The sequence below is a fragment of the Phalacrocorax carbo genome, chromosome 2 (assembly GCF_963921805.1).
Source record: "Phalacrocorax carbo chromosome 2, bPhaCar2.1, whole genome shotgun sequence".
NCBI classification, from domain to species: Eukaryota; Metazoa; Chordata; class Aves; order Suliformes; family Phalacrocoracidae; genus Phalacrocorax; species Phalacrocorax carbo.
In genome coordinates, this window is record NC_087514.1 from 37,296,550 (window position 1) to 37,324,232 (window position 27,683).

General features: G+C 40.5%; 2 protein-coding genes across 5 annotated transcripts in view; one reads left to right on the forward strand and one right to left on the reverse strand.

Moving 5' to 3' along the window:
• SLCO5A1 (solute carrier organic anion transporter family member 5A1) overlaps window positions 1-18,737 on the forward strand; it is an 88,188-nt gene extending 69,451 nt beyond the window's left edge. For both annotated transcript variants that reach the window (XM_064442574.1, XM_064442573.1), the window contains exons 7-10: window positions 2,561-2,720; window positions 6,362-6,603; window positions 9,667-9,731; window positions 10,975-18,737. In XM_064442574.1, the coding sequence (XP_064298644.1) occupies window positions 2,561-2,720; window positions 6,362-6,603; window positions 9,667-9,731; window positions 10,975-11,420 (913 nt within the window). In that variant the 3' untranslated portion in view covers window positions 11,421-18,737. The remainder of the gene's footprint in view (window positions 1-2,560; window positions 2,721-6,361; window positions 6,604-9,666; window positions 9,732-10,974) is intronic.
• A 4,513-nt stretch (window positions 18,738-23,250) lies between these two features.
• SULF1 (sulfatase 1) overlaps window positions 23,251-27,683 on the reverse strand; it is a 103,039-nt gene continuing 98,606 nt past the window's right edge. For 2 of the 3 annotated variants that reach the window (XM_064442575.1, XM_064442576.1), the window contains one exon: window positions 23,251-25,653. In XM_064442575.1, coding sequence (XP_064298645.1) covers window positions 24,833-25,653 — 821 coding nt within the window. In that variant the 3' untranslated portion in view covers window positions 23,251-24,832. The remainder of the gene's footprint in view (window positions 25,654-27,683) is intronic. The other variant, XM_064442578.1, reaches the window with a different exon arrangement.

A 27,683-nucleotide genomic window follows, 5' to 3' on the forward strand; every position in this document is an offset into this window, starting at 1 on the left:
ATGTTGGCCATAGGAACCCCTTAAGTTTATTTTTTCAGGAGTTTTCATGTGTTTAGAATTTACAAAGTAGTAGAAGTGGTGGCTGTCAGGTAAAGCTAGGAAAAGCCAGATTGAAAACAAACAACAGCTCCTGTAACAGTCTGTTGAAAAATATTTGCTGTTGGATATTGCAGATGTAAAAAAATTAATCTCAATAGGACAAATACAGGGAAAAAATTGGGGTTTTATAACTAAAAAACCACATCAGACTTAGAAAATATTTTGGGCTGAGACTCATTAGAGGCTGGGAGAATACTTTTCTGGGGGAAGTTACTCGCCCTGTTCTTGCTCTTCCCTAGTCATCTTCTTAGGGCTACTGTTAGAGACAGGACACTGGTGAAGAGACAACAATGGTCTCAACAGCCGTTTTGATGTGTTTCTAAAGGTTTTCATAGAAAATGTACACATACAAAAATAAGTTTTCAATTAGTCTTTAGCCAGGCAAGAGAAAAAAGCAATGCTCAAAACTCATCTGAGCAATCCCAGTAACAGAAAGGACCAAAGGTAGTATAGTAGCTCTTTATAAACTAGTCTGAGGTTTGCAAGAAAATATGTGCATTAAAAGTAAATGGCTTTTCAGACCTGTTCTTTGTCAGAAAAATATGATATGATCATGAACTACTTCCTCATTAATGAGGAGCTTCTAGGTAGTAGAGATTGACACCTTACACCCTCTGATATTACCTCTGTATACAATGGGTCTGGTTATGCCAATCTGTTTCTAATTTGGTAGCAAACTAGTATGCATTTTCTCTTTCTTTAACCCTTTCATTTTAACTCTCTCTCTTTATTATCTATTCTCTTTCTCTATTATAGGGTTGCCTTTGTGCCTGCTAACAACTTTCCTCCTTTGCTTTGTACTCCAAGCCCTTACTCTACCCAGGAATGTTAAAAGTCCAGTGTCACCTTGGGCTTTCTTTCAGTGCAGGGAGTAGCTGGGTTGTCTCCTCCAAGGTTTGTGCCCAAAGCTGGGCATTTTTAAGTGATCTGAGAGTTGTTTAGGGTAGGGCTGAAGTGATATGGTAGGTAAGGCAGGAGCTGGTTAGTTTGGTGACTGTGTGACTTAGTCAACCTGAGTTGACTGGGGTTGTCCTGTGCAGGGTCAGGAGTTGGGCTTCATGACCCTTGTGGGTCCCTTCCAACTCAGGACATTCTATGATTCTGTGAAAACCTGTGGTGGTGACAGCTGGCAGTCAATTGTAACCAGAGTTCATTTCTTTCTACTGATAGACGAAAGCACCATTTGATCGGGGGGAGAGGGTGGGGGGGAGTTCCCCATCATCTTCTGATGAAGGGTCTGTGATCTTATAGGTATGGACTCTGCTTTTACTGAGGCCTTTGTCACTTCTGGATTGAGCTGCAATGGTACAACTGGTACAATTATAAAATCTTGATTCCAGCCACAAGTTGCACGCTGGCACTCAGTGGTTCACACTGGCTGCCCTTGGCAGCTCAGAATATCAGGTATTGGTTCTGTCTTAGGAGGTTGTCTTGCTTTGGGACCCCCAGCACCCAGGGCAGTGCCATTTGGGGAGACCAAAACTGCTTCCAAATAACCTGCTCTCTCCAGGCAGGGCCTAGATGTGCCACATAGAGGTGTTAGCTGGAGGTGAGGGCACATCAGGAGACACATGTAGCTGCCTCAGTGCATTACTTCATTTGGGCCCTGTTACATGAACCACTGAGCTCAGATGAGTGCCATGAGGTGCTGCCTTGGTTGGGGTCCTTTTGCACATTCATCCCGTGGTGAGGATGTGCCCAGGCTGGCATGGCGCTTGCCAGTGAAGAGGTGATGCAATTCCCTGCTGTAGCAGTCGAGATCTGTTCAACCACCAGTTTGGAGCAGCAGTGGTAGATAGCGAAGAGCCTGCTTTTTGGTGTCCTTCAGCTCTGAAATTCCCTTTAGTTCCTTCTGAGCATACCACCAAATACTTCTGGGGAGGGCCTAGAAAGCTCACTTTGGCAAGATTTCGGGGAATGGTCCAGGGAACCAGAGTGGTGGTTGGTTCTTTTACAGATATTTGTTGAAAACACAGCAGTCCTCCATACCTAGAGAGATTCCTGTAGATTTCACATATACATATAAATAATACAAGCATTAAGTTTTCTGAACAGTTGTTGGTATGTGGGAAGAGATGCCTGTTAGTTCATGCTTATATCTCTTCACTGAGCCTTTCACTAGTAATCAACAACAAATTGCTGTAGCTTAGGATAAACATATATAATAGTGGTGTCTTAACTCCTAAAGGAAAAAAAATGGGAAAAATACAACTATTACATGGACAAAAAAGAGACAAATTTTATACTTTGGTATTATTTTTGTATTGTGTTTTTAGTTGATAGCAGGGATGCCTTGAACGTTATTCCGTATTGTTTAAATCATGTACCTAACCTAGAGTTAATGCAGTCTTTCTCTGATAATCTACTCTCAGTTCCAGAATTAATGAGTAGGATGTTTTCTCCCACTGAACAGTGGGATATCTGTGCTTGCTCTACTAGCATGTTCTTTTCCTTTCTTTAGTCCCACTCTCGCCATGGCCCACAGGAATCTGACTGGAAGCTGTAATGTTAACTGTGGATGTAAGATTCATGAGTATGAGCCTGTCTGTGGATCAGATGGAATAACATATTTTAATCCTTGTCTAGCTGGCTGCGTCAACGGTGGAAACCATAGCACAGGGGTAAGTGCTTCACCCACCCACCCACCCGCGTACAACCTGTGAGTAGCCCCTCGGGACTGATGCAGATCAGACCGCTCTGTTTCTAGTGCGAGCATCCCACCTCTTAAGCTCTGGAGAAGTTGCTGCTGACTTGTGCATGAGTCTTTGCATGTTTTGAAAGGCTGGTGATGCACACTCCCACTCCCCTTCCTTTCAGTTATGTACAAATTTGAGGCACAGGCTCATTTGTACCAAGTAAATCCTCCAACCGAGTGAGGGCTAAGTGCCATGGGGTGGGGAGGGCTCGTGTTTCCAGTACAGACTCTGAAGTCCCTGATGGCAGTAGCCTGCCTGCCTGCTGCTCCTGCAGGGCTCGGAGAGGGAACCTTGCATCAGTGTCATCTAATTCAGCTTTCTGCTAACATAGGCAACCATGTCATACTGTCTTTCCACAAGCTCATCAGTATTACTCTTAAGAGCAGTTTTGGGTTTTTTTTAGCTCCCTCTCTGAATGGAAGACAGAACTTAACTCTTCAGGTAGTTGGAAGTGTTTTAAACCCCCTTTTAAATTTAGTCATGCCCTGTTTAAAATCATTGGTGTTTGTATCAGCCTCATCATTTTATGTGAGTAGCTGTTGCACCTGCACCAGTGTATTGATAGGTCTTTTGCTTGCATGGCTAAATAAAGACCGCCTGTTTATTCTGCTCTTGTAAAATAGTTTGGCCATTGTCATAGCCTTTCTCTAAACCTCTTTCAGGCTAAATGAAGTGATTGTCATTGAACTCAACTAACCAGAACTTAAAGGATGTTAATAATCCACTTTCTTTCTTGGAAATACATTGCCTGTTACAGCCCAGTCTTCCAGTTATGCTGGACTGGGGAAAGGCATCCTGCTGGTTAAATCATACCATAGAAATTTGGCAGTTTCTAGTATGGGGCACAAGAAAACAGTTGAAAAGTAGAATCTGACCTAAATATCAACAGAACATTATGGTTGTGCTCGTTTCATACAAAAACCAAACTCTTAAATTCTTCTGTTGCATAGCTTTCCTTTAAAAAAGGATAATTAAGAAAGATGGGAAGCAATGTAAACGTTGATTTTCTCAGGACTTGAGTGTGCTTTCCAGAAAGTTGATTTATTATGTATCAGTCTTCTGATTTGCAGTCCTGAGACAGTCTGTGAAGCAGGAGGATGTTAGGTCCAGCACTGTGCTTTCTCAGGTTTGACTGGATAATGGTCTGAAAAAGCAGGTGTATACATAGATTCCACTTAGAACAGTTTCATTTCCTTTATAGGATTTTTTTTAGAGTATCTTGCTGGTTTTTAATGGAAAATTGATTTGGCCCATTGCAAAAAGCCTGTGATGTGACCCTGTGGTTAACTTTCAGTGTCTGTATAAATCTTACTTGTGCTTTGGTGGATTGAGACATAGGTTTGATCTTTGCTACATTTCACCTGATATCAAACTGGCACTAGCAATTCAGTTGGTTGGGAGGTACTTTGAAGTATGTACTCTTTACTACAGATTTTGACAATTTAAGAAAAGATAATCCATGGCCTGAAGTTTTAACTCAGTAGCTAATGGTGAATAGAATAGGGCTGACATAGGTAGGAAAACACATTTCTTAATTAAATAATGCTTTATGTAGGGCACTTCTAAAAACAAGTGTAAGATTGTGTCACTGTATAACACACAAAATGTTGTTAACTTATAACATTTGGATATAAGTTTATAACATTTTTTTTCAAAATTAACCACTTAAGACTTGGAAGTAGGAGAAAAGGATGCCTGTGTACAGTTCATACCTATTTTAGATATATATTCCTATACTGTAGCATTTCTGTTGTGTCATATTTGTGTCTTTTAATGCACAGACTTGGTTTATTTGGTGATGAATCAGGATTGTGTAGTAGAGAGGGACTATTTTCTCTAGGATGCCGGTTTGGAAGCAATAAAGAGATTAAGGTGAGGCACTGTAGGAAGAAAGCAAACACTCATGTGATATTAGACAGGACAGTGTAGTGCTGCCTTACAAACTGGATTCTGTCATTGCCTCCATTCCTAAGTGGTCTTGGGCAAGTCACTTAAACGAAACCTCTCCCAGTTGTTCATTAATTTTGTATTCTTCATATTCTGGATGATGGGCATGAGCAATAACCAGAAGTGCTGTTTGTAGAAGCATGGAGTGCCTAAATCTGTATCTGAAGGCACAAAAATTTTCATTTAGAATATATTAAGTTGTATATAATGGAAAATGTTCTGAAAAAAAAGGATCCCAGCTATCTCAAATTTGCCACCCACATTTGTGAAACTTTTGGTCTGTTTCTGTTACTTAGCTACAAAATAGAGGTAACAGCATCAGTACCTCATCTCATAACTGTTTTGAAGATAAATTGCTCCTTTTTGAAAGAGTTAAGCAATAATGATGAGTGTGATAGAAAAATCCATATGAAATATGAGTCATTCTGTCTTTGTAGTGGAATATGTTTAGTGTGAGGAAAAAAATACCTGGAGCCACATTTTGAAAATGGGAGGTAAACTACTGGATAAATGGATACATTATTAGGATGTTCTGCTAAATCCCATGGAAAAAAATAAAAAAGTGAGGCTATATCATAACATGAACACATGCAGAGATATACATTGAAGTTGACAAACAACCCTAATGTGGATATTTCCTGACATTCAAGTGCTTAAAGTTACAACCTTAAGATGGTCTTGTAATGTAGCTTCTGTGCATGTGTGATCCTAGGTTTTATGAATGTAAATATCAAACCCCAAAACTCCTTCCTGTAACGTCAGATGAGCCCTGACCTGTTTCCCCTCTAACGCTGGAATATTCTGATGTGCCGCACAACCCTTCACTGTTAGAGCAGTTGAAAACAGTAGTAGAGTCAATGTGATGGGAGGCTGTCTCTGATCTAGCTCTTCTTCACCTTGCTCAAATCACAGTCCCTTTGCCTATGATATGCCACTTCATTATTCAGTCTGTTCATCCTAATTTCAGCCTCTTTGTCCATCCATGAATTCCTCATGTCCTTCAGTCTCACTGTTTAATTTTCTGCTTTCTCATTCTCTGATTTTGCTCCTGTACGCACCCCATCCACATCCACATCCACGTCCACGTCCATGTCCACGTCCACATCCACATCCACATCCACATCCAACTGGAAGGTCCTGGGCTCCAAGCATGAAGTGCTGCTTGTTGCTCTTTAGTCCTATCTGGGGAGACTTTCACTGAGATTGCAGAAGACACCTCCTGAAGATGGATGCTGACAGCCTGCCAAATTCCAGAATATGGTATTGTCAGTGCTGCCTTAAGAGTGTTTCCTCACAGTTTTTGTAATACAGTAGAAACAATCTTTTCCTCCAGCTTCCCTCTCAGAAGTAATTGAATTGTTTAATCAGATTTTTCAAAAAATATTCCAGAATTTTTTCTAAACTCAGCCTAAACAGTGGAAGTCGCAAATAAGAAAGGCAGTCTCATCATGGGAAGTCCTGGCCAACTTTAAAAATACTCGGAGTGGTAACCTTGCTTGTGCTTGGGGTAATGATGCTAGAGATTGAGAAGTACCATGGGACTGTTGTATGACATTTCTGCACAATGTCTTTCTCACATGGGGTTTTCATGTGGAAATGTTCTTTTTCACACTCCCCAGGTAAGAAATTACACAGAATGTGCCTGTGTCCAGAGTCGCCAGGTGATCACTCCGCCGACGGTGGGGCAGCGCAGTCAGCTCCGTCTGGTTATTGTCAAAACCTACCTGAATGAGAACGGCTATGCTGTTTCTGGGAAGTGTGATCGAACCTGCAACACGCTTATCCCATTCCTGATATTTCTCTTCATTGTCACCCTTATAACAGCGTGCGCCCAGCCGTCAGCAATCATAGTCACTCTCAGGTGAGAACTCAGTTATGGTTCTTTAAGCATTTATGCTGTGCCCGCTATCACCAGTGCCTGTGTCAGAAGAGGCTGGAACAATGCAGCCAAACTCCTTCAAGCTTATGTGTCCTTGAAAAGTTAGAATAGGGCTGACAGGGATAAGGTCAACTTGCTTGTATTTAGAATATGTAATGTGATAATCCACTTGAGAAAACGTAAAGTACCCAGTGATTTCCAGGGACTATAAAGACAGAAAAAGTAAAAGCATCATGTAAGAAAATGATTACTTTTGAAGAAATTTTCAGACTTAGAACAGTGGTTTGGATTTTCAAATGCAAATGAAAAATAAAAGCATTTAAAATCATCCTTTTTTCTTTCTTAAAACTGTTCATTCCTGCCACATGCCCGGTTTTGAATCTTCCCTTTTTTTCTTCACAAGAATTTTGAACTTCTACTGTAGTAGTGGTGTTGTCACTGTGGTCATTTAAGGGTAGAGAACAACAAAGTGTTTGTAGGGAAAGGTAGTGTCATTTATTTGTCCATTTGAAAAAAATGTGTTCAGGTTTTTGGATTGGCTTTTCCCATCTCTGCCATCTGGTCTCATAAACATTATCACTCCCTGCAACATCTTTGTCCATTTAGAAAACAGCTTCTGTAAGTGAACTTCAGTCTGATTTTTGAAGAAAAGTGAGCTGAAAAACAAAATATGGTCTACTGCTAAAATTAATTTGTATTTGTATAATACATGTTGCTGTTGTTAAAAGAGGAGGGGGAAGAATTAGAGGAAAATGAGATAATTATTTACTAGGATTTACAAAGCACACCCATAGGTATTGGTTCTCCTGGTAACAGAAGGACAAAGAGAAGGGTTTAAAGATATTGATTTGGTTTGGAATCTGAAGCTGAAGAGCTCTCAGAGTTTAAGAAGTAAGTTCCTTTCAGATGGAGATGAGCTGGAAGAGAATAGAATAGAATAGAATAGAATAGAATAGAATAGAATAGAATAGAATAGAATAGAACAGAACAGTTCAGTTGGAAGGTACCTACAATGATCGCCTAGTCCAACAGCCTGACCACTTCAGGGCTGACCAAAAATTAAAACCTGTTTCTAAGGGCATTATCCAAACACTGACAGGCATGGGGCATTGACCACCTCTCTAGGAAGCCTGTTCCAGTGTTTGAGATGCTCTTCAGAAGCACACCCAAAATGATCCAGATGCAAATGGGCAGTCAGTCCTTGGGACCAGGTTAGAGCTCATCTGAAGTAAATTCCTACAAAATCTGAAATGCTTGTGGTGTAAATGTCAGGTCCTCAGCATGAGCTATTTAGCTGTCTAAATCTGCTTCCCTTGAGCTGCATTAATTGCTGACATAGAGACACCTTTTGACCTGGTTTTGTGTAAAATCTCCTCCAAATTCAGCTTTTTAAAAACACTCTTGTGCCTTTTCTTTCTGTGAGAATGGGCCTCCCCACCAAGTAGGATTTTCTCCTGGCAGTGTTGCCTTTATATCTTCACTCTGATATTCTCAGACTACTGATGTTCTGCTGCTGCTCACAATTAGCCCCCTATAAAAATAATAACGGCAAATCTTTGTAATAGGTCATGGAGCCTTAGAAACATGAGGCTGATCAGGACTAGGCTTTGCTCTCCTTAGGCACAGCGGTGAGCACAGCTCTGAAACCCTCTGGCAGGCATCTGTGTCACATCCCCAGCAATGACAAGCACTCTCTTGCTGTCATTTTCTCAGCTCGAGTGGCTGAGGTTTATGCAGGAGCCTGCTGCTGACACGTGGATGGCTGTGCCGTGTCATGTGGTGGAATTTGTCTCCAGTTCGCTTTTCAGAAAATCTACGAAAATGGGCACAAGTATCACTGTTAGGACTCTGAAGCCAAGCGCTGTGAGTGGGCGCATCAGAATTCCAGTTGCTCATGCAGCTTTACCTCAACTGCTGTATGCACAGTGATGTTATAATTCAGAGTCTTCTGACCTTATTCCTTCTGTCTCCAGGTTTTCCACCTGTACAGTAACAACAACAACAATGATAATACATTGTCATTGAACTGCAATTATGCAAAGGTAAACTGCAATCAATGAACGTTAATATTGCAGTGAGCCTCACAATAATGAGGTGCATAAGGGACATCTCCATCAGGATTTTATGATGTTCAGTAAAAAAAGGATGGCCCACACACAGGAACAGTGACACCCACTGTCCCAAACCACATATTATGCACAGCACATCGGTCTAAGATTTTTGGCCTAAGTTGCTTCCCTGATTTCTCAATTTCTGAGTGAGTGCCTGACTTCAAAACCTTGATTTTACAGCTGCACCCCTTTGACTGCAGGGGTTTTTTGTGTTTTTATCTTATATTTCAACGTTCAGTAGAAGCTGCCTATCTTAATTTCAGATCTTTACATTAAGATTTGAAAGTATTTTTTAAATCAGAAGAAAATTTGTGGTTTACTAAACTTGTAGTTGCATTGTGGAATATCATTACTTAGTATTTAGTCTTTTGAAAGCTTGTCATTTTTCATCTGAAACCAATGAAAAAAATCTTGTATTACTTGTATTGAAAAGGCTCAGTGTTTGAAGAGACTGTTTGGATATTTCTACTGATATTTTTCCTAAAGTAGCTCCAAAGTGCTTATGCTGTTCAATTCAGAAGCTGAGTCCAGCTTTCAGCAACCTAATTCTCCATTAATTCTAATTTATCTGAAAAAGATTAAGAAAACAAAGCAAGTCATTATACGAAAGAACAGGAAACTATCATGAGAAGGCATAAACGTTTTGGATGGATTCTCTAAATTTCCTTAATGGGTTTGGATCAGATTCATAAGGCCTTACACAGGTAAATAAAGGTTAAAAGGTGTGATTCAAATTTTGATTAAACAGGGACAGGAGGGGCTGGCTATATTTTTTCCTAGCAACAAGAGTTAACAATATTAGAAGCTAAATGGAAGAAATTTAGACAAAGGTGTTTTAAAGTTCAGAAAAAAGCCAGGAGGCAGAACTAGAACATTCTACAATGATTGTCTGTTATGACTCTTTCTTCAGAGGAGTTTTCTTTTTGCCTGCTAGGTCTGTGGAAGATGGGGAGCGGCCCTTTGCACTAGGAATGCAGTTTGTTTTATTACGAACCCTTGGTAAGTCTTACAGTTATTCAGGGTTTCCATAAAGGCTCACCATGTTTAGCTTAAACGTACCATAAAAGTACTAAAATTCCAAAAATCTGCAACTAATTGCCTGACTAATTGATTTAGGTACCTAAAATTAATAGCTTCAGAAAACACTGTTGCTAAGAATGTATTTAATTATCTTTTTTTTTGTTGTTACTGACTCTCTAGAACACCATTTCTGTCCCAGAAAGAGCTATTTTACAGTTACGAATTTTATTTAAAATTATTAGTTACTAAATATTATTTTATAAGGATTTTTTATTTTTTGGAAACATATTTTATTGCTTTTACCAATAAAAATAGCTTTTTGCATTTTTAAAATAAGATGCAATTGTTACTTAATGTCTAATTTCAGATGTTTCATAGCAAAAAGGGTACATGTTAAAAGTCCTTATTCCACAAAGCAGTTTCTTTCAAGCTCTTGAACTTCTAAAGTCCTGCCTATAAAGAACACTCCAGGTGTTCAGCTACTATGAAACATACGACTGGAGCAAGGAAGGACCATTGTAAGAGAACAAGGGAAGCCTGTATGGCTGCATCTGGAATTTTCTTTGAGGAAGGACATTTCTGAGTTGCCTTAAAGGTGTCATATTTCTGGAGAAAGCAGGAGCATTCAGTGGGCTGGCTGCATTTTTAGCAGCCTTAGAAGTTAAAGTCTGTTTCTGAGGAAGATCTATTCAAAAGAAAAATCCACAATTTTAGTGGTCTCACTGCTACCATCCATCTTCAGTAAGAGAAACATTTTGTGGTCTTTGGGGGCTGCTTCTCCTTAATTTAAAGCAGCAACCCCCGCCCTTTCCCAGCTCATGGGCAATGGATGTTCAGCAAGTAACTCTCTGGAGATAATGTTTTGTTCCTCTCCTGTATTTTATTTCCTGAGAGCAACATGGGATTTTCTTCTGGGGGACACGTAGTTCAGGAAGAGCTGTCTGGGGACAGCAGGTTGAAGCAGTAGCTTTTGTAAGGTGCTGCTGCATTGTCTTATTTTTGTTAATTCTTTCCCATTGTGGTATGTTTCATGTGTGGGATAAGTAGTGTTGGTGGGAAGGTTGGCTGACCAGTTTTCCATGTTTTACATTTCATGTGAGAACAGTGGTGCAGAAATCTCAAAACTTCTCAACCTACACTGTTTGCCTAAGGCATACAGTTTCTTTAGAAGTTTTCCACTATATACTAACACATATTATTTCTGTTGCTATTTTTATTTCAGCTTACATTCCCACTCCAATTTATTTTGGGGCTGTCATTGACACCACGTGCATGCTTTGGCAACAGGATTGTGGCGTACAAGGATCTTGTTGGGAATACGATGTCACCTCGTTTCGTTTTGTCTACTTTGGGTTGGCAGCTGCTCTCAAGTTTGTGGGATTCTTTTTTATTTTCCTGGCTTGGTATTCCATTAAGTGTAAAGAAGAGCAATTGCAGAGACAGAGATGGAGGGCTTCACCGGTGAACACTGTGAGTGAGATGGTTGGCCAAGCTGGACCCCAACAAAACTATGCACGGACTAGATCCTGCCCTACCTTCAGTTCCCGAGGAGACATCGGTGTGGCACAAGGAATGAACTGCGTAGCACAGACATACCCCGGCCCTTTTTCAGAAGCAATAAATTCCTCAAATGAAAATGCATTGGAAGAAGTCACTGCTGAGATATAGACCCCTGGCTTGGTAATGTAATATTTAGTTTTGTTGGTTGACTTAATTACGGCGCCTTGTAAAACAACTGTGCCTTCTATTTTTAATCTAAATGTAACACGTGATAAAACCAACAAAGCTTAATGCAAACAACCATAGTATGTTCCTGAGGGCTGGATACCTCAAACCAACCCAAGCTCTTATTTCTCCCCTCCTGACAATGGAGTTTTAAAAATTGTGTTTGTAATTATTTCAGATGTGTCCATTAAATGTCCATGCTCTGATCTGATATCAATGTAAGGGTGAGGTATTATGAACAGCAGAAGTCAGTGGAAGAGTGACAAAAACTCATATCGTTGATGTCTAGACGCCATAAAAATGCTTAAATGTATCGTCAACTTTGTATCCGCAAATCATATTTTTACGAGATGAGTAATTACTGTGAGTTCTGCTACAAAGCACAACTGAACTTGTTTAAACTATGCAACTTATTTGGATAATTGTATGTGCAGCAAATTAAGTTTAAAGTTTGCTTTTAAAGACATAACTGCAACTGAATTTGAAAGGGGCTATTTTCAGACATAAGCATTAAATTAAAAAGAACACAAGGTTTAAAGTACTGTTAATAACATGTTAAGCCATACAAACGTTATGCATCAGGTAACCTTTGCAAATGCTGAGTTGTGGTTTCTTTATCCTGTCAAAATGTGCATTGATTTTCATTTGATGGGATATAGTTATTCTTCACAAAGTACACAGGCTAGGAAAGCATAATGCTTGGAGTAAAAAACTTCAGTATTAATTTATAATAACATTAGGATGTAGGAATCATACACACACACCAGACCGGATATGTGCATATTTCTGTAATGTTATTTGGGTGGCCGTCACTAAGCACCAAATCCATACTTTTCCATAAGAAGAAAATAACCAGTTATAGCTTCATAGGAAGAGCTTGGCTGACCTTCAGAAATGCATGCCAGTCTAGTTCAGCTTTGGTGAAAGAATCTCAAGGGAGAGCTGATGGCCTCGTTTCGTGTCTGAAGTGGCCACCTGGGACCCGGCAAGCCCTCGCAGCCAGCGATGGTGCAGGGCTCAAGCTGGCACCGCTCGCTACCTGCCGCAGGAGCGAAAAGAGAGACCTTCAGGTGGGCTGCAGGCAGCCTACCTGCCATGGTGCCTGGTACGAGGCTTTCCCTTACACTCCTGGCACCTCCAGCATGCTGTGCTCCCCACCACCGAGGACAGCTGGGGAGGGGATGGCGGCTTAGAGCCCAGCTCCCTCTTGTTTCTGCCCCACTTCTGCCTCTCCCCTGCCCGGTGCTGAACAGGCGGTGGGACAGGCCTGGAGGTCATAGTTGCATGGTTTGTCCCACACATGGCCACCTTTCCTTTTCTCAGCTTCATTGAATGCTCCTGTGAAGACAAAGGGTGAGTCGCCTCTCCTTTGCCCTCCCAGGGGAAGAGCTAAGAATAGAAACTGTCTGTAAGCATGGATCCATGGGATGTGATGTGGCCTTTGCTTGTTCCAAATTACTGTAGTGTGTTTTCTCCCCAGGAGATGGTGAGACTTTCTAATCGAACGTACTTGGCATCTCATTTCTTACTCTGGAGGCTTTGTAGTGCCATGCTTATGATGTACTAACATTTCAAAGGGCAGAGAATGATTTCAGGTGGACGCTAAGAAGTCAAAGTTGTATTTTGCCCCGCAGGGAAAGTCTTAGAAGCCTAGGAAATGAAAAGCACTCTTTTAAGAGGACTCAGTGACAGGCAGGTTTGGATTTTGCAATGTGGGGGTTTGTGTGAAAACAAATAGAAGAGAGCAGAACTTCTACATGTTTTTGAACAGTTATTCCTCATTTAATTTTTAATGTATCAATGATTTAATTGATTAATGATCAAACATTATATGGAACCAAGTCCTTGAAATTAGACAGTACTCTCCTTGGCATCCATTGAGTTGTTCTGGGAATTGTAAATTTCCCTCTTATTATCCTTTGCCAGCTGCCTTCCCTCCCCTCCTGGATCTCCTTGACTGGCACGTGGGGCTGATTCCCCTGCTTGAAATGGTGGCTGCTTATTTCAGAGTGTCGCAGTCCATTTACGTGGCTTACAACAACTTCCACTCTCTGTGGCTGCAAACTCAGATGCTTCTACTCCAAACTACAACATAGAGGAATAAGGAATATAGTTTTAATCACCTCAAGCTATTCTATACATCTTAATAGCTTTTTGGGATCAAGCCACCAGGCACAACGCATCCTCAGTCTTGTGCCACCTGAGATTTTAAGCTTCTACAATTCTCATCCTGAAGAATAAATTTCCTTGGCTCAAAGGTATTGGGTATATTTTTTTTTTTTTGCCAGAGGAGATGAGAATAGATGATAAAAATGTCTCCTTTTGCTCCAGTCTCAAATGCTTTTTGCACCAAGAAATTCGGGCCATGGCAAAAATTTAAGCAAAGTAGTAGGACAAAGTGTAATTGCAGCCCATCACCCATCCATTTCAGTCACTTGCCCATTTTAATCAGCACGGGATGAGGTGAAGAGCGACAATCTTTTCAAATACCTCAGAAACAGAGTATTAAGGGAATTGTAAAAGGCTGGAAATGAATCATCTATCCTGATATATTCTGTTACATGCTTGTGTGTACTTCTGTTCCATGTGGATAAGAAGGGAGAGCAGATTAGGCTTGTAGGATTGTCAGGAGCTGACTGATGGCAGAGGATGAGAGTGATAGAAGTGACACATCTGCAACTGCTGCCACTTCTGAGCTGATTTCAAGGAAACTGCCCAGGGAGGCTGTGGACTCTCCTTCCCTGGAGATGTTCAAAACCCACCTGGACGCGTTCCTGTGCCCCCTGCTCTGGGTGTGCCTGCTCAAGCAGGGGGGTTGGACAAGGTGATCTCCAGAGGTCCCTTCCAACCCCTACCAGTCTGTGATTCTGTGAAATTCAGGGCTTGTTGGAATGGAGACCTCCTGCTTTTTAGGAAAGCCTGACACACTTTTAAAAACATTCATTTTTTGAAATGTTTGAGAAACTGGAATGTGGAGGGAAAGATGTTCTCTTTGGAAATATTGAAATAGCCTTGTTTACGTGCTATCAATAGCCTTTTAAGTTTCTTTTCAGAATTATATGCAAAAAAACCCCATAACATAACATAAAAATCATTAGTATTTTTTGATATAGATAATTTTAACAATATTTCTACAAAATCACTTAATTAAATCAGCACCTTCTGAAAGAAAGAAAACCCAAACTCTGGCCAGTTTTCGATTGATTCCTGAGGGAGACTTTATTGTGAGTAAACTGTAACAGTCTAAACCAATAAAGGCATGCAGGGGAAACACATTAACTTCCTAAAGAAGTGAATTCCAGCATTGTCAGCGTTGACTGAAATGTGGACTGAGACCTGCTGAACAAACACTATTTTCTGAGGTTGTCATTGCTGAAGGAAGCAAAACTGCCAGAGAATTTGTGTGCATCCCTAGCAGTAGTCATGACTGATGTGTGGTGCTAAACTAACTCACAGGAAGGAAAAAGGTGCTTTATCTATCACACAGTGAAGGTGGCCATGCTATCTTCCTGCCGTGAAACCCTCTGACCAGGGAATATAAAATTCCATTGACTTGTAATGTCCATCACCTTCCCTCCCCACCCCAAACATTAAAGTTTGGATAGCAGTGAGCACAAGAAAATGTAAAGCAGGGGTCTACAGTTTGCTATCAGCAGCAAACCCAAGTTGTCTACCTGCAGTTAACCGGCCAGGAATATTATGAAGCAGCGACACCCTGCGATTAACTACAAGTCCACAAAGTGCCATCATGTCACCACAAGGACAGACTAAATTCCTCTTACACCACTTATTCCTGATGTAGCATGAGGGACATGAGAAGAGAAGTAGCCTCAATATATGGACTTGACTGAACAGGTAATCGTCCCTGCTTAGGCTCCCATTCATCCCTGTTTCGCCAAAAAGGGCAGAACTTCAGAAAGGGCATAGCCATGGCCTTGGGTCCTTATGAGTGTAGCACCCTCAAGAGATGGCTCATAGAGCTTTCGGGGGCTGTGGTCTTGTCTGGAATATCTGGAAAGTGGGACCCTGTATTTCTAATTCTAGGCAAAAGCCCTGTGGTTTTGGTCCTCCTTTTTCCCCATGAACATACTGGATATAGTATGGTATAATTTGGGACTAGTGGCATTTTATGTCCTTTCAGTACAGTGTGAGCAGCTGCAAGAAACATGCTGAATATTATGGTGCATTTTATATTTAATTGGAAACTTTCAGTTCTTTGACCAGCCATTGTATCTTTAAAAGGGCATGTAATAACATGCAGTTCCTCAGAACCTGATGTTCTGTAAGTGAAGCAGGGGCACAAATCTCCTCCTAGGTATTAGAAATGTAAGTTTGAAAGCCCCTAAATCAGTTACAAACACTAGAGTATGTTTTCAAACATATGTTACCTGTTTTTAAAAATCTAGCTTATTAATTCATAGTATTAACTATTCATTCATTACGGCTCTGATCCAGCAGAACACTTACATATGTGTGTAAGTTTATATACTTAAGTAATACACTTAAAAATAACACATGTGTGTAAGTATTGGACCGAATCCCATTTGCATTCAGAAAGGAGTTCCTTTACCCAAAGAGTAATTTCCATGCTCAGTTTTTTTCCCCATGGATTCAGTGATCGTTATAACCAGAATAGCACAAAGTAGCACTCAAGTATTCCCGTGACACTCGTGTGTAGCTAGTTATATACCTGGCAATGGAGGAAAGCTTTCATTTTCAAATATAATTAAAATTTGAAATATTTTGTGGACATGCTCAAAGACACATTCTAGCTCTTCCTGCCATTCACTTATTTTATGAATTTCTGGCTGAAAATCTGTGCATTATGTGGGGATTTGATTAAATAAAGACATCTTTCTGACTTTAAAGCCAATGAAATTGCTCAAGTAATGCTGTAGGTTCGGATTGTGCCCTTCCACAGAATTTGGACCTAGAGGTACAGGTGACAAATTTTCAGTATCCTGCACAAGCGGAGCCGGGCGCTGCCTGTTCTGTATAACTCCAGACAGCATGGCTGGGAGAGGGGTCAGCACCTTCTGTACTGTTCTTGCAGATTTTCCCCCCAAATGCTTGAATTATTGCTGCCTTACTACACGTTCTCTGTGTGTGTAATACCACAGCTCTTCATAGTGTTATATTGACATAAAACTGATGAAAAATAGGTCCAAAGTGTCTTACTGCTATTTTGGAGCCAGATTCTCAGCCTCATCAGTCCAATGATGAGGCTGAAGAACTGGGCCAGTACCTTGGGTTAGATGTTAACAAGCTGGCGCTTTAGCATGTGTGCGTGAACTAAGTGATATCAAGTGCTTGTTTAGCTTTTATACTCTGTTCACTGGTTACTGCTACTGTTCTCAGAGGTCAAAGACAAAATATTTTTTAAACAAGTTTATCTTTTCCTGTTTTCTCGATAATGTGTCTTTTATAACGGCATAGGAGATGCCATGCTGCATGCTGCAGGGCCTGGGTTCCCCCAGCTGAAGCCATCCAGCTATGATTGCTTTCCAGGGGCTTAAAATATCTGGTAGCAGAGATTTATCTGGCCTGGAATCTGAATTGGCATCGCTTTGGACAGAGTGTTTGCCCTCTTGTAGATTGAACCTGTATCGACGCATTTCAGGTTCTTCACATATTTTACTTGATTTTATAGACATTTTTATCCTTTAGAGTGCTTAGAAGATGGGCAGTTGACATTACGGTGGTAGATTCATTCTTTGGTATAGAATGAGGGCTTTCTTTTTTTGTTGTTATAACACCTTGTTTTACAAATAACAGTTCAAAAAGGTCACATGTAAACATTGTCACAGAGTAGAGATGTGGAGCCTTCAGCATGGGGACTAGGTATGGCCGGGGTTCACATGATTCTTCTTCTTTACAGTGAATATCACTAGTGCATGTTATTTTGTGGCCAAAGGTTTGAAAGCCTACCTGATCCTCAGGAAGGACATTTTCCCTATCCTTTCCACAGAATATATTACATAAATTAAGGAGGACAGTTAACACCATCCGTATCCCGTAGCGATATCCATTACATTAACTACAGTTAATAACTGTAGTTTTTAGCAACCCCCGCTCCAGTCCTTCAGATAAGCTATTTTCTTTTTAATTGCTACAGCCTTTTAAACACAGATGTAGCTCTGCAAGTTCTAAGTAGCTCCAAACTTTTCTTGACTTCAAGTGTTATGAAATAGATGCTTATTTATTCAGGTTCCATTTTGCTCTTCTAATTCTTACATTATCTGTTGTTTGTACTGTATTTTCTTATTTTTTCTATCTCAAACCAGTTGTCACAATGTTACCCTGTAACAACATTTTGTTCATGATGTAGAATAGGTGAAAAGCTGTGGAATTCATGAAGGGCTACAAAAAGCATCCAAAACTTTGTTCACCTCAAGGAAGGGTGAGCCAGCTTGATAATCTTTGGACAAATGACTAAACAACACTGTGGTGCTAATAGGTACTGAAGTATTTTATGATGTATCCGCTATGACTTAAATGCCGTATTCAAGGCATGTCAATGATGCAACTGCATGTGTTTTTGTTCTTAAAGTCTGGACTGCTTCAGCAAAGAGTGGTTTTAATTCCTGGCGGGCCAATTCCTACCTACGTCTTCTGTGGGAAAATAATTTCAGGAGGCGCTATAGGATTTGGCCCAGCACTAGCAGCTAAGGTAAAAGCTATACAGACCACAGAAATCTCATGCAGGATATAGTCATCCTGCTGCAGAGTGTTACTTTCTTTAGTGGCTTTGCGTAAGCAAGGGCTGAAAGTGAATTCTATAGTAATGACAAGAGACACTGGGCTGGGACTGCTTAACCAAACAGCATTAGTAAGCGTTTGAATTAAATTGAGCATTCAGATCTAAAATATTAATGTTCTTCCATGGAATACCAGAAGGAGAAGGGCAGAATAAGAGCAAGTTCTACCTCTAGCAAAGTTAAAAGGCCAAATCTGGTCAACTGTAAAGTGAGCTATGATTTAAAACAGAGGGGTTTGGTTTTAAAATCGTGAGCACAAATTTTTTTCCCTTGCATTTTGAAATCTGAAAGGTAATTAATATGTGTTACTGTGCCTTGACTGCTCGTGCAGAGAAGGCATCTGTATCCTAAATAGCACTAAGAGGTACACCTCCGACTGACAGGTCAGAAAATTTACCTCTAACAAATTCCATCTCTGAAAACACGAAGGGAAATTTCAAAACAAAAAGAAATGTACAAAATCATCTGGAACTGAGTTCCGGTACACAAAAAATAAAAATAACTTGGAGTCAGTGTGATCCGTGGTTGAGTGGAGGCGTTCCTTAGAGGCGACCTGCTCTTTTCCCCAGTCGAGCAAACGGGATTTTGCCCTTGCCTGCGGCGCATACCTCTACCAAATGATTTAAGCATAACAGCAACAGAATAGTCTGGGTAGTATGTTGGGAGCATGGAGTGGGCACACTGCCTGTAACTGTTTAGTTTTTAAAAAAACATTATTAAGCAAATGTGTAGAGAATTAAGGAAATTTGTAGAGTATGTCTGACCGTATGAGTGTGTGGGTGCTGTGCTGTGGTAAAAAGAGACTAATTGGTTTATGCGGTTTGTTCTGCATACTTTAGGCTCCTGTGTGGGGTTTTTTAATTGATATTTATTTCTCAGCAGAGCTTAGAATAATTTTAAAGCTGTGTAACACATCATTTAATGAAATCTATTGTCAGCATCTGTTGTAAACGTGTGTTTACAAAACAAACTCTTGAATACTTGATATTTGGAAATAAAAAATAGCATATCAAATGTGTTTTATTTCTGACAAAAGGAAAGACAGAAAGCAACAAAAAAGGTACATGGGTTTCTGTGGAATCATTCTGGATCAGGTGATGAAGCGTTTGGTCTTTCTGTGCGTAGTCGGACAAAAGCAAATCTTCCCACTGAATTCAGTGACCACCAAACCACAATTAAGTACTGATTGTGTAGAAATAAACTGTAAATTCCACAGTTTCCTCTAGCACTAGATTTGATTTATATTAGTTATATGCTAAGAAACACAAAGTTTTTTTGAAATAGATATTGACAGTTGGAAAAAATACATAGGGTACGAGTTTGTGCATCTATGCTGCTCAGAAAAAGAGGGCCAGGTCATGAACCCAAGGACTGGACTCCTGATACCCGCAGTGCTTAGTGCTTAGTTCCCTCCTTGGCTCTGGTTTGGACCGTGCCAACGATCTACCTCCATGTGGTTTGGGGGGGGGGGGGGTGGGCTATGCCACAGACACCTCCCACACGGCCCAAGTGGCTGAGCCAGGTTTGCTTCCCCCAGTTCCTGCAGCCACCCAAACCCACAGGCTGTGTGGGTCAGGGACCCCCGTGTCCTCATGCAGCGCCGCAGGGGCTGCAGCACACACCGCAGTACCGCACCGTAAGTACTCTAGTCGTTGCAACACAGGTCTTGTACTACCACAGACATTTAAAAATGGTAACAATTGGAAATTGTTCATTTTGGGTCCACAGGAGTATTGGCAGAGAGCCAAGGGGAAAGCCAGGGCTGAGGGCCACGTAACGTGGATGGGGCCAGCCTGGTCTATCAGTGCGGATGTGACCTTGTTCATACCATTTGCTTTTGGAGCTGGGTTTTCTACTCTCTGGACTCACTTTTATTTAAAAGTATAGAAGTATCCTTGAATGGAAATCCTGTCCCAAGGCAACCTGGTCTTTCAAGATCAAAAGAACAGCAAGTTGAAGTCAAATATATTTTTCTAGGCATATTTCATTATTGAGCCTGACAGTAAAAGAATTTTCACCTGTAGCGCATGTTTCATGGCTGGGTAAGCTGTGGCTTGGTTCTATGAAATGTCCTTGCTGCTTGGTGTACGGTGAATACTACAAGCCCCCCCCCGCCAGTAGTAACCCAACAAAACTTTGCTGCCACGGGGCAGCTGGATTCGTAGTGATACAGACACGGCTTGTCTTTCTGAGGTCTCTTACGTGCATTCGGTTTCAGACGACAGAAACGGCGGTGGTGTGCACAGCACCTAGCAGATTTGAGTCCTCAGTCAGCAGCGCACCTTCAGCTGATGTGCACAGCCAGGTAGGAGCTACCGTTCCACGGGCAGCAGAGCAGTCTATGTGGTCCAGATCCTCTGTGCTTCCAAGTTCAAAGTAAGACTTATCTCTTTTCATTTCCAATACATATAACCACGCAAAAAAGCATCTTGCAGATCCCCCTGAATGTCACCAGCGTTCAAGACTAGAACTGTTAAACCAAGGAATGTGCTGTGGATGAAATTATCATCAGTAGATTTCCAGCAGATCAAGAGTATCGTTGCTAGTTGAAAACTGAATAAATGAGCTACTTTGGCAGGGGTTGGAAGCACATCGGGGTGTGCAGGGGCCGGGGAGAGGCACTGTTGTGTGGCTCTGCACTGACATCTGCTGCCTGAGTGGGAGTAACATTACCCCAGGCAGCTCCGAGGTGGCTCAGGCTGCGATTGCGTCCCTGCAGGTGGGACATATGTTTTTGAAACGACTCTCCCGTTTGTATCCCACTTAACTGCGCATCGGTTCTCGCTGCAAAGTGGTGTCAGAGCACACAAACTGGATTGTTCTTTGCTGAAACTAAAGGAAGAAGTTTTGTTACAGCATCACACCTAGTGGGTACCAGCCACCCATGGGTCCCCGGGCCTCAAGACCAGTCCTAAGCGAATCCTTCCTGAACATGGTTGCTGCAGCTCTTGGCTTCTCAGCCCCAGATGTTTCACCACACAAATCCTCTTCCACTGTGCTTCAGAGACTGCCAATGTAAACAGCTGCAGGCATCTAAAGGGATTTTGGTGGGATGAGTGGGGGTGTCCGTGCCCAGACTTGCACTCTGAAAAACCCTTCACTCAGGTGTCAAATAAACCTGAACTCCAGCATGATGCTATGATCCAATTGTTACCCAAGAACCTTAATTGGTTTTTTTAGCTGTCTGTGTGCAGGACCAAGAGGATTTACTTGTCCGTAACAGAAACTAACTCATGTCTGAAGTTCTGGAAATGAAGCATTACCCATCTTTGCTTTTCTTGAATGCTTTAAGTCGGTAAGAGGTCTCAAAATGTCTCACACAGTCCAAGCATGTGAGGACAGTACTTCTTTTAAATCCCAGAGGAAGCATTTCAAACAACATTGACACCTCCCAAAGATGTGCAAGCCTTAAAGTTATTCCTGTGCAGCTCCAGGGCCCTCTTCAGAAAGTCGGTAACTATGTAGTACCTTTCAAAAAAGACACACCTGCCATTATTTTGCAGATCAGAAAAAGCCAAGGTCGTCCTCTCAGGTCTCTGCTTGCCCATGAAGTCAGATTTAGGCATTTGTTTTCTTCCTGAGCCTGCAACTGCCTGATGCCTGTGAGAGCCTCCTGACAGTTACACCATGCACTAGTCATGGGCTCAACTGCCTCAGCTACAGGACAAGTACTGCACAGAAAGAAATGCAAAATATATTGGGATAGCAAGATGTTGCTTAGGACACCTACTTAGGTGTATGAGAGCTTTTGGCCCCTTACCTTTGGGCTGGTTTAATATTTGATGCGTATTGCCGGAGAGCAAGGATCAGAGCTCATTGCTGCCAGTACCTCTTAGCTACAGAATGTCTCTTTTTTTCCCTCCACACTCCTATAAGAGAGCTGTAAAAAAGACTCCCACCTCAACTATCTGATAGTTTGGAGGACAGGGTGCTGTCATGGAAGGAGGAAGGTTGACTACTTTCAAGCTGAGGAGGATGGGATCTCTTCTGTTTCCTGAGTGAGTACTTCAAGCTGTCATGTAAGGAGGAAGCAGAAGTGGCATGAATGGGTGGACCACACTACCGCACCATTCCCTTCTCTATCTCTACCCAAGCATTAGGAAAGAAGAAAGCAGCTTGCTTGGTTCTTTCAAAGAACGGAGGGCACATCCACACAAAGCTATGAGAGGCAGTTGCATGGGACCTTGCTTCAACTTCCCTGTGTCCTTAAAGTCCTCCCAAACTTGCTGGCTCAGCCGGCTTGGCACCCTGTTTTGAAATACCTCCTGTGTTTGCCAGTGTGTTTTCCAGCGGTAGGCATCCCTCAGGGGTCTATCTAGCATTGCAATGACTGATCTTTGAGCACTTAGTTTAACCATTGGCCACCTTTCTTGATGCCCACAAACATCACCTGCAACTTCATGTCTGCAGAAGCATCGGTGTCAAAAGACTGTGTAGAACAAAGATGAGATCCAGAAGCATAGCTTCAGAGGCTGATTTTTATCTTACGAAGCTAATCTTATTCACAGGCCACCAAAGAGAAGTAGAGCGCAAGTAAGACAGAGCTTATCTTGAAAGCTAAATTTCCTTTGGTGAAGACTTGTGTGAGGAGTTACTCCTCCTGACTAGAGGTCTGTGGTCCGTTCTCGTTAAGCCCTGTGTGTCTGGTGTGCTGCACTTTGCTGTAACAGAGAGCTCTGCAGGGAGGAGGGAAAGCAGCAACGCAGGGAATGGCACCGTGTAGCATTGCTTTACTTCTGGGAACCACTGGTTGTGCAGCTCGGTGCGTTGACTTCAGGGAAGAAAAGATTGGATGAATTGGGAATTAAAAATAAAAAAAATCACAGCATGTCTTAAACAAAAAATATGTATGCTTCTCAATCTCCAGGAATAATTTATAACTAACAGAATGTAGTGTGCTATTTCGTTATCCATTGCTTTAAATGTGGATGGATTCTTAATACTCAAACTGTTAACGTATTTTAAAAATAAATCTTAATTAGGAGGAAAACTGGATCATCTCGACTTGTTTGAAGTAGGTAAAGTAAAACACTTTTTATTTAAAGAAATATTGCTTCTAGACTTTCCCGAAGCCAGAATTGTTCTATAAAAGTATCACAGAAATATTATACAAGATTTAAAAACACAGTTTGTGTCCTAGTAACTTAAAACCTATGTACAAATAGCAACATTCATGACCATAAATACGTTTTTCTATCAATCAGCCCATGACACATACATCAGATAAAGAGCTAGTAATTTTAACATATGTACAGAGTCCATCGAAAAGACTGCTTCTTAAAATTATTAAAATCCTACTAAAAGAATCTCCTTTTTAAAAAGTTTCAACTTAAAATACAATGCAATGAATGTAAGTTTAACCTGCAGTGCTTGCAATAGCCAAAAAATACTCACTAGACTAAATAACATGTAACAGATAGGAAACAGATTGGACGTTATGGAATTACATCTGTTTGAGGTCATTCTCTTCTGTTGTTGTCGTGCTAATTATTTCGAAATTGATAAAAAAGCAAGGGAAGATATTAAGTGTCAAGTAATACAGATTTTCAAAGCCATTTTTGTATTATACTTTATAAAATGTAATGTTTGGTAAAGGTCAAGAAAAAATTTAGAATACAACAACAAAGATTATCTAAACAACTATTTTTAGCCCCGTGTGCCTTTTGTATTTAAAATAAAGTAAATCTAACATGATTTTATAATTCCCTTTATTGCCTGTTGAAAACAAAAACAATTTAAGTCTCCAAATAATAATAATGCTTTCAAGATATTGTCCGGCCTAATGAAAATCACATGTGGTGAAAAAAGCATAAATGTATTGATGTAAACCTTTCCACCAGTATCAGAAAAAAAAAAAAGTCAAAAAAACCTCACGAATTTTTAATACTGACAATATCAATATATAGGGAAACAATCCAATTTAAACAAATCCTGCTACAGTTAACAATCATTACCTCTCTGAGAGTAAATTTAATTAAATCAAAGTAACAAAAACATGCAATAATTTTGCTAAAATAATATTCAAAGAGTCTGTTTCCACAATCCATGCTGATTACCTCTTTCCTGTCAATCTATTTATTGGTTTCACAATTACATGAGACAATGAGCAAACTAAGAGCATGTAAGGTATTAGATTCATAAATGGTATGGCATACAGTTTTTAAAAGTGCATTTTACTCGAAAGCGTGACATTAGGAATTTCCAGTGGTTAAAATAATTTATGAAAAAGACATTATGCAGGCAGATTGGGTGGACTGAAACATTCATTCAGGGTGGGATCATTTGGAAATCGAGAAAGTAACTTGAACATCCTCTTCAAAGAAATACTTTTTAGCTTTCAGAGAATGTGCTGCTGCACTGGAAAGTTAACACTGTTTCTTTTCAGTAAAAACTGGAAATCTTGCTTCCCAGTGGGGAGAGTTACAGTGATAAAATGTGCGTGTGAATAAAACAAATGGACACAGACAAATACTGAACTGGGCTCAATTTAGCTGCAGAACGTATCTACAATAAACATGGAATGTCAGTTGTCATGATTACCTTTATTAGTTTGCTAATAAGAAAAAGGAGAACTCAGTTAATGGTTTACGACCTGTTCTAATCCAAGGAGAGTGGAGCTGAGGCACTGCCTTCTACACTTAGGATTTGTGAAGATTCCCCTGCAAGACTCTGTTCTGTTTTCTTTAAGAAATTTCCTGTTTTCTGGGTACCGATAGATGAATCCTTAATGGATACGTTTACAGCCTGATGAACAAGGCGTTCATCAGACCTCACGGGAAGATATATTTGGTCTTCAAATATATCCTCCACAGCATCGCTGTCCTGATGAGTGACTTTTTGAGGAATGCTGACGGGTTGTAGCGTGAAGCTATGCCGAGACTCCAACTCCATCAAACCGTTTCCACTGAAATCCATATCAAAACGGTCCGTCTCTTTATCCTCCATACATTTTTCAGCTTGATGATTATTTCTCCAGTGTGCGTCATTCAAACTACTTTTCTCAGGAATATCATTGTTTAATTCAAGTTTCCTCTCCTGACCTAAATTCACCGTGCTCAAAGTGAGGGCTGCAAAGTCAGTTGGCACAATAGGCTGCAACTCTTCTGCAGGCAGGCCGCTTGATTCTTCAGCAGAAGTCATTTCCAAGGTAAACGGTGTGGATGATTCGTCCCCATCCCCGTTGCTTTGAGCAGTGTTAGCCTTGTCTGTTTTATTTTGCTGGTAGTAACTGTTCAGCAGTGCAAACATTCTATCTACATCCTTCAAGTAATTAGTCCAGTCAGCCAGACTAAGTTTATAGTTGTATCTGTATTCATATACACTTTCCTTCACACTGTACAAGTCTTCCAGTCCTTGCCAGTTGATGTCACCAGTGAAATTGGGCAGGTTAGCCTTCCCATCCATCCCATAACTGTCCCCTGTTGAAAGAAAGAATAAAGCCTAATGGTGAACACCAGCTTAAAAGTGCAAGCAAAGCTTCCACATGTGTTTCTACTCCAATTTGCTTGAAAGCACCACTATTCATAACGTATGTAGCTCAAAATGCAAGAAGCTCCACATCTTCTGTCATAATATTAATGATCCTGAGCTCTGGTGTGTTCACAACTCCTGCTGTGAACTCCCTGTCTTCTGCTACATCCTTGGACTGAGTAAAAAAGAGCCAAAAACTGGTCTGTTGGGGCTTTGTGATGACAGTCAGAGATAAATCTTTCCTCTGATATTTCAAGGCAGGAAAGGTTCTTCAATACATGAATAATCCATTCGCCTTTATTGAACACTCCACCACAATATGGAACAAACGAACAATGGTTGAGTATAAAAGATGCAACTAACTCTGAAAGCCATTAGTGACCTGAACTTCAACAACGCCCACAGGAATTTGGTGTCTGGGTAGCTCGAGATATATTGTCTACAAACCAACCAGCCACATTTTATTTAATAAATAATAGCCAAAGGTAGTATTCTATTCACTTTGTAAACATTCATTTTATCTTGCACGGAGCAATGAGGAGAAATAAAAGCTGTAAAAACTTGGTATGAATTAATTTATAGGACTGCATCACTCTGTAAAGTAGTGCTAAAATATACATAGATATAGAACCTCCTAAAGGTTTTATTTTAATTAGAAAAAGAAAGCTGTCAAAGAAAACATCTACCAGCTTTATCAAATAACATGTTTGAATAAAGGGCATACGTATAAACTTATAAGTAGCAATGGAGCTGGATTTTATATTGATCACAGCCAGAAAAAACAGAGACATGAAGGAAACCCGTTTCCAACAGATTTTTAAAAGTCACTACACTCATTATGGTGACCCAGATTATCAAATATAGTGTGACATTTTATATTGACAAGTAACACTGAACATCACTATTTCAGTTAGTTCACTGTGCAGACTGTGTTTAGTCCAAAGATTTTATCAAGGACGTGGACTACAAGGGAAAACTAATCAGGTAATGCAAAAGCCTGTCATGGAAAGTGGCGAATTTGTCCTTACAAATTATGTTCTAGGCAATATTTAGTAGTTAATTCACTGCGATCACTTACTCTTTTTCTGATAATTGTACGGGCAGGTAGGCTGGTAGTAATTACCTTGGGAGTTCACGTGGCTATAGTCCAACAGAACGAATTGAGCACAAATATTCATCTATTTTGAGCCCTTCATCCCTACAGTAGGTTCTTGGCATCTCCATTACTTTGTTCATATTTTAACTTGACCTTCCCTGTTGTTCAAGTAAAAGAGAAGATACAGCTTGCACCTATCATAGCTTATATTCTTTGCTTCTTTACTAGCTTGGGATTTCACAAGTGGAAAAATTTCTTCAATATTTATTCCATCATATGGAAAGTCAGACAAATACTATTATGGTCAGAAAAAACCTATACATTTTCTTATGATGAGGGGCCTTATTCTGCACCAAAGGGACACCACTTTCCTTACTTGGAAACACCTGAATCTTTGATCTTAATGGATATTTTTTCACTTAATACAACAGCTGTAAATATTTTACAATGTAAAATTTAAATATCTTTTTTTAAGCAAGTTCTAGAAATATTTTTTTTGCAAACACTTGGCAAACTCCCTGTTACAGGAAGCAACACAAGCTTTTTGGATTTGGTAGGACAGCTATGACAGAGAGTCTTCCTTCTTTCTTTTCCTGAAGTAAACAAGAGAAATGAAATTATGGCATGGCCACATGACAGCCATCTTCATCAGACAAATTATGGATAATTTTTTCCTGAAAAAAAAAAAATATTAAATACTACAGAGGTTTCAAGAAAGAAGTCTTACTATTCCAGTGCTTAGAGGCATAAAAGCCCCTAGAAAGCGTCGTAGGAAGGATTGCATTTTTGAGGGATTTTGTCACCAAACCCTTGAAGATATTAACCACACTGCAAATGTGAAATATTTAAATCTTGCTCTGGTATTATTTGTATTGATAGTTT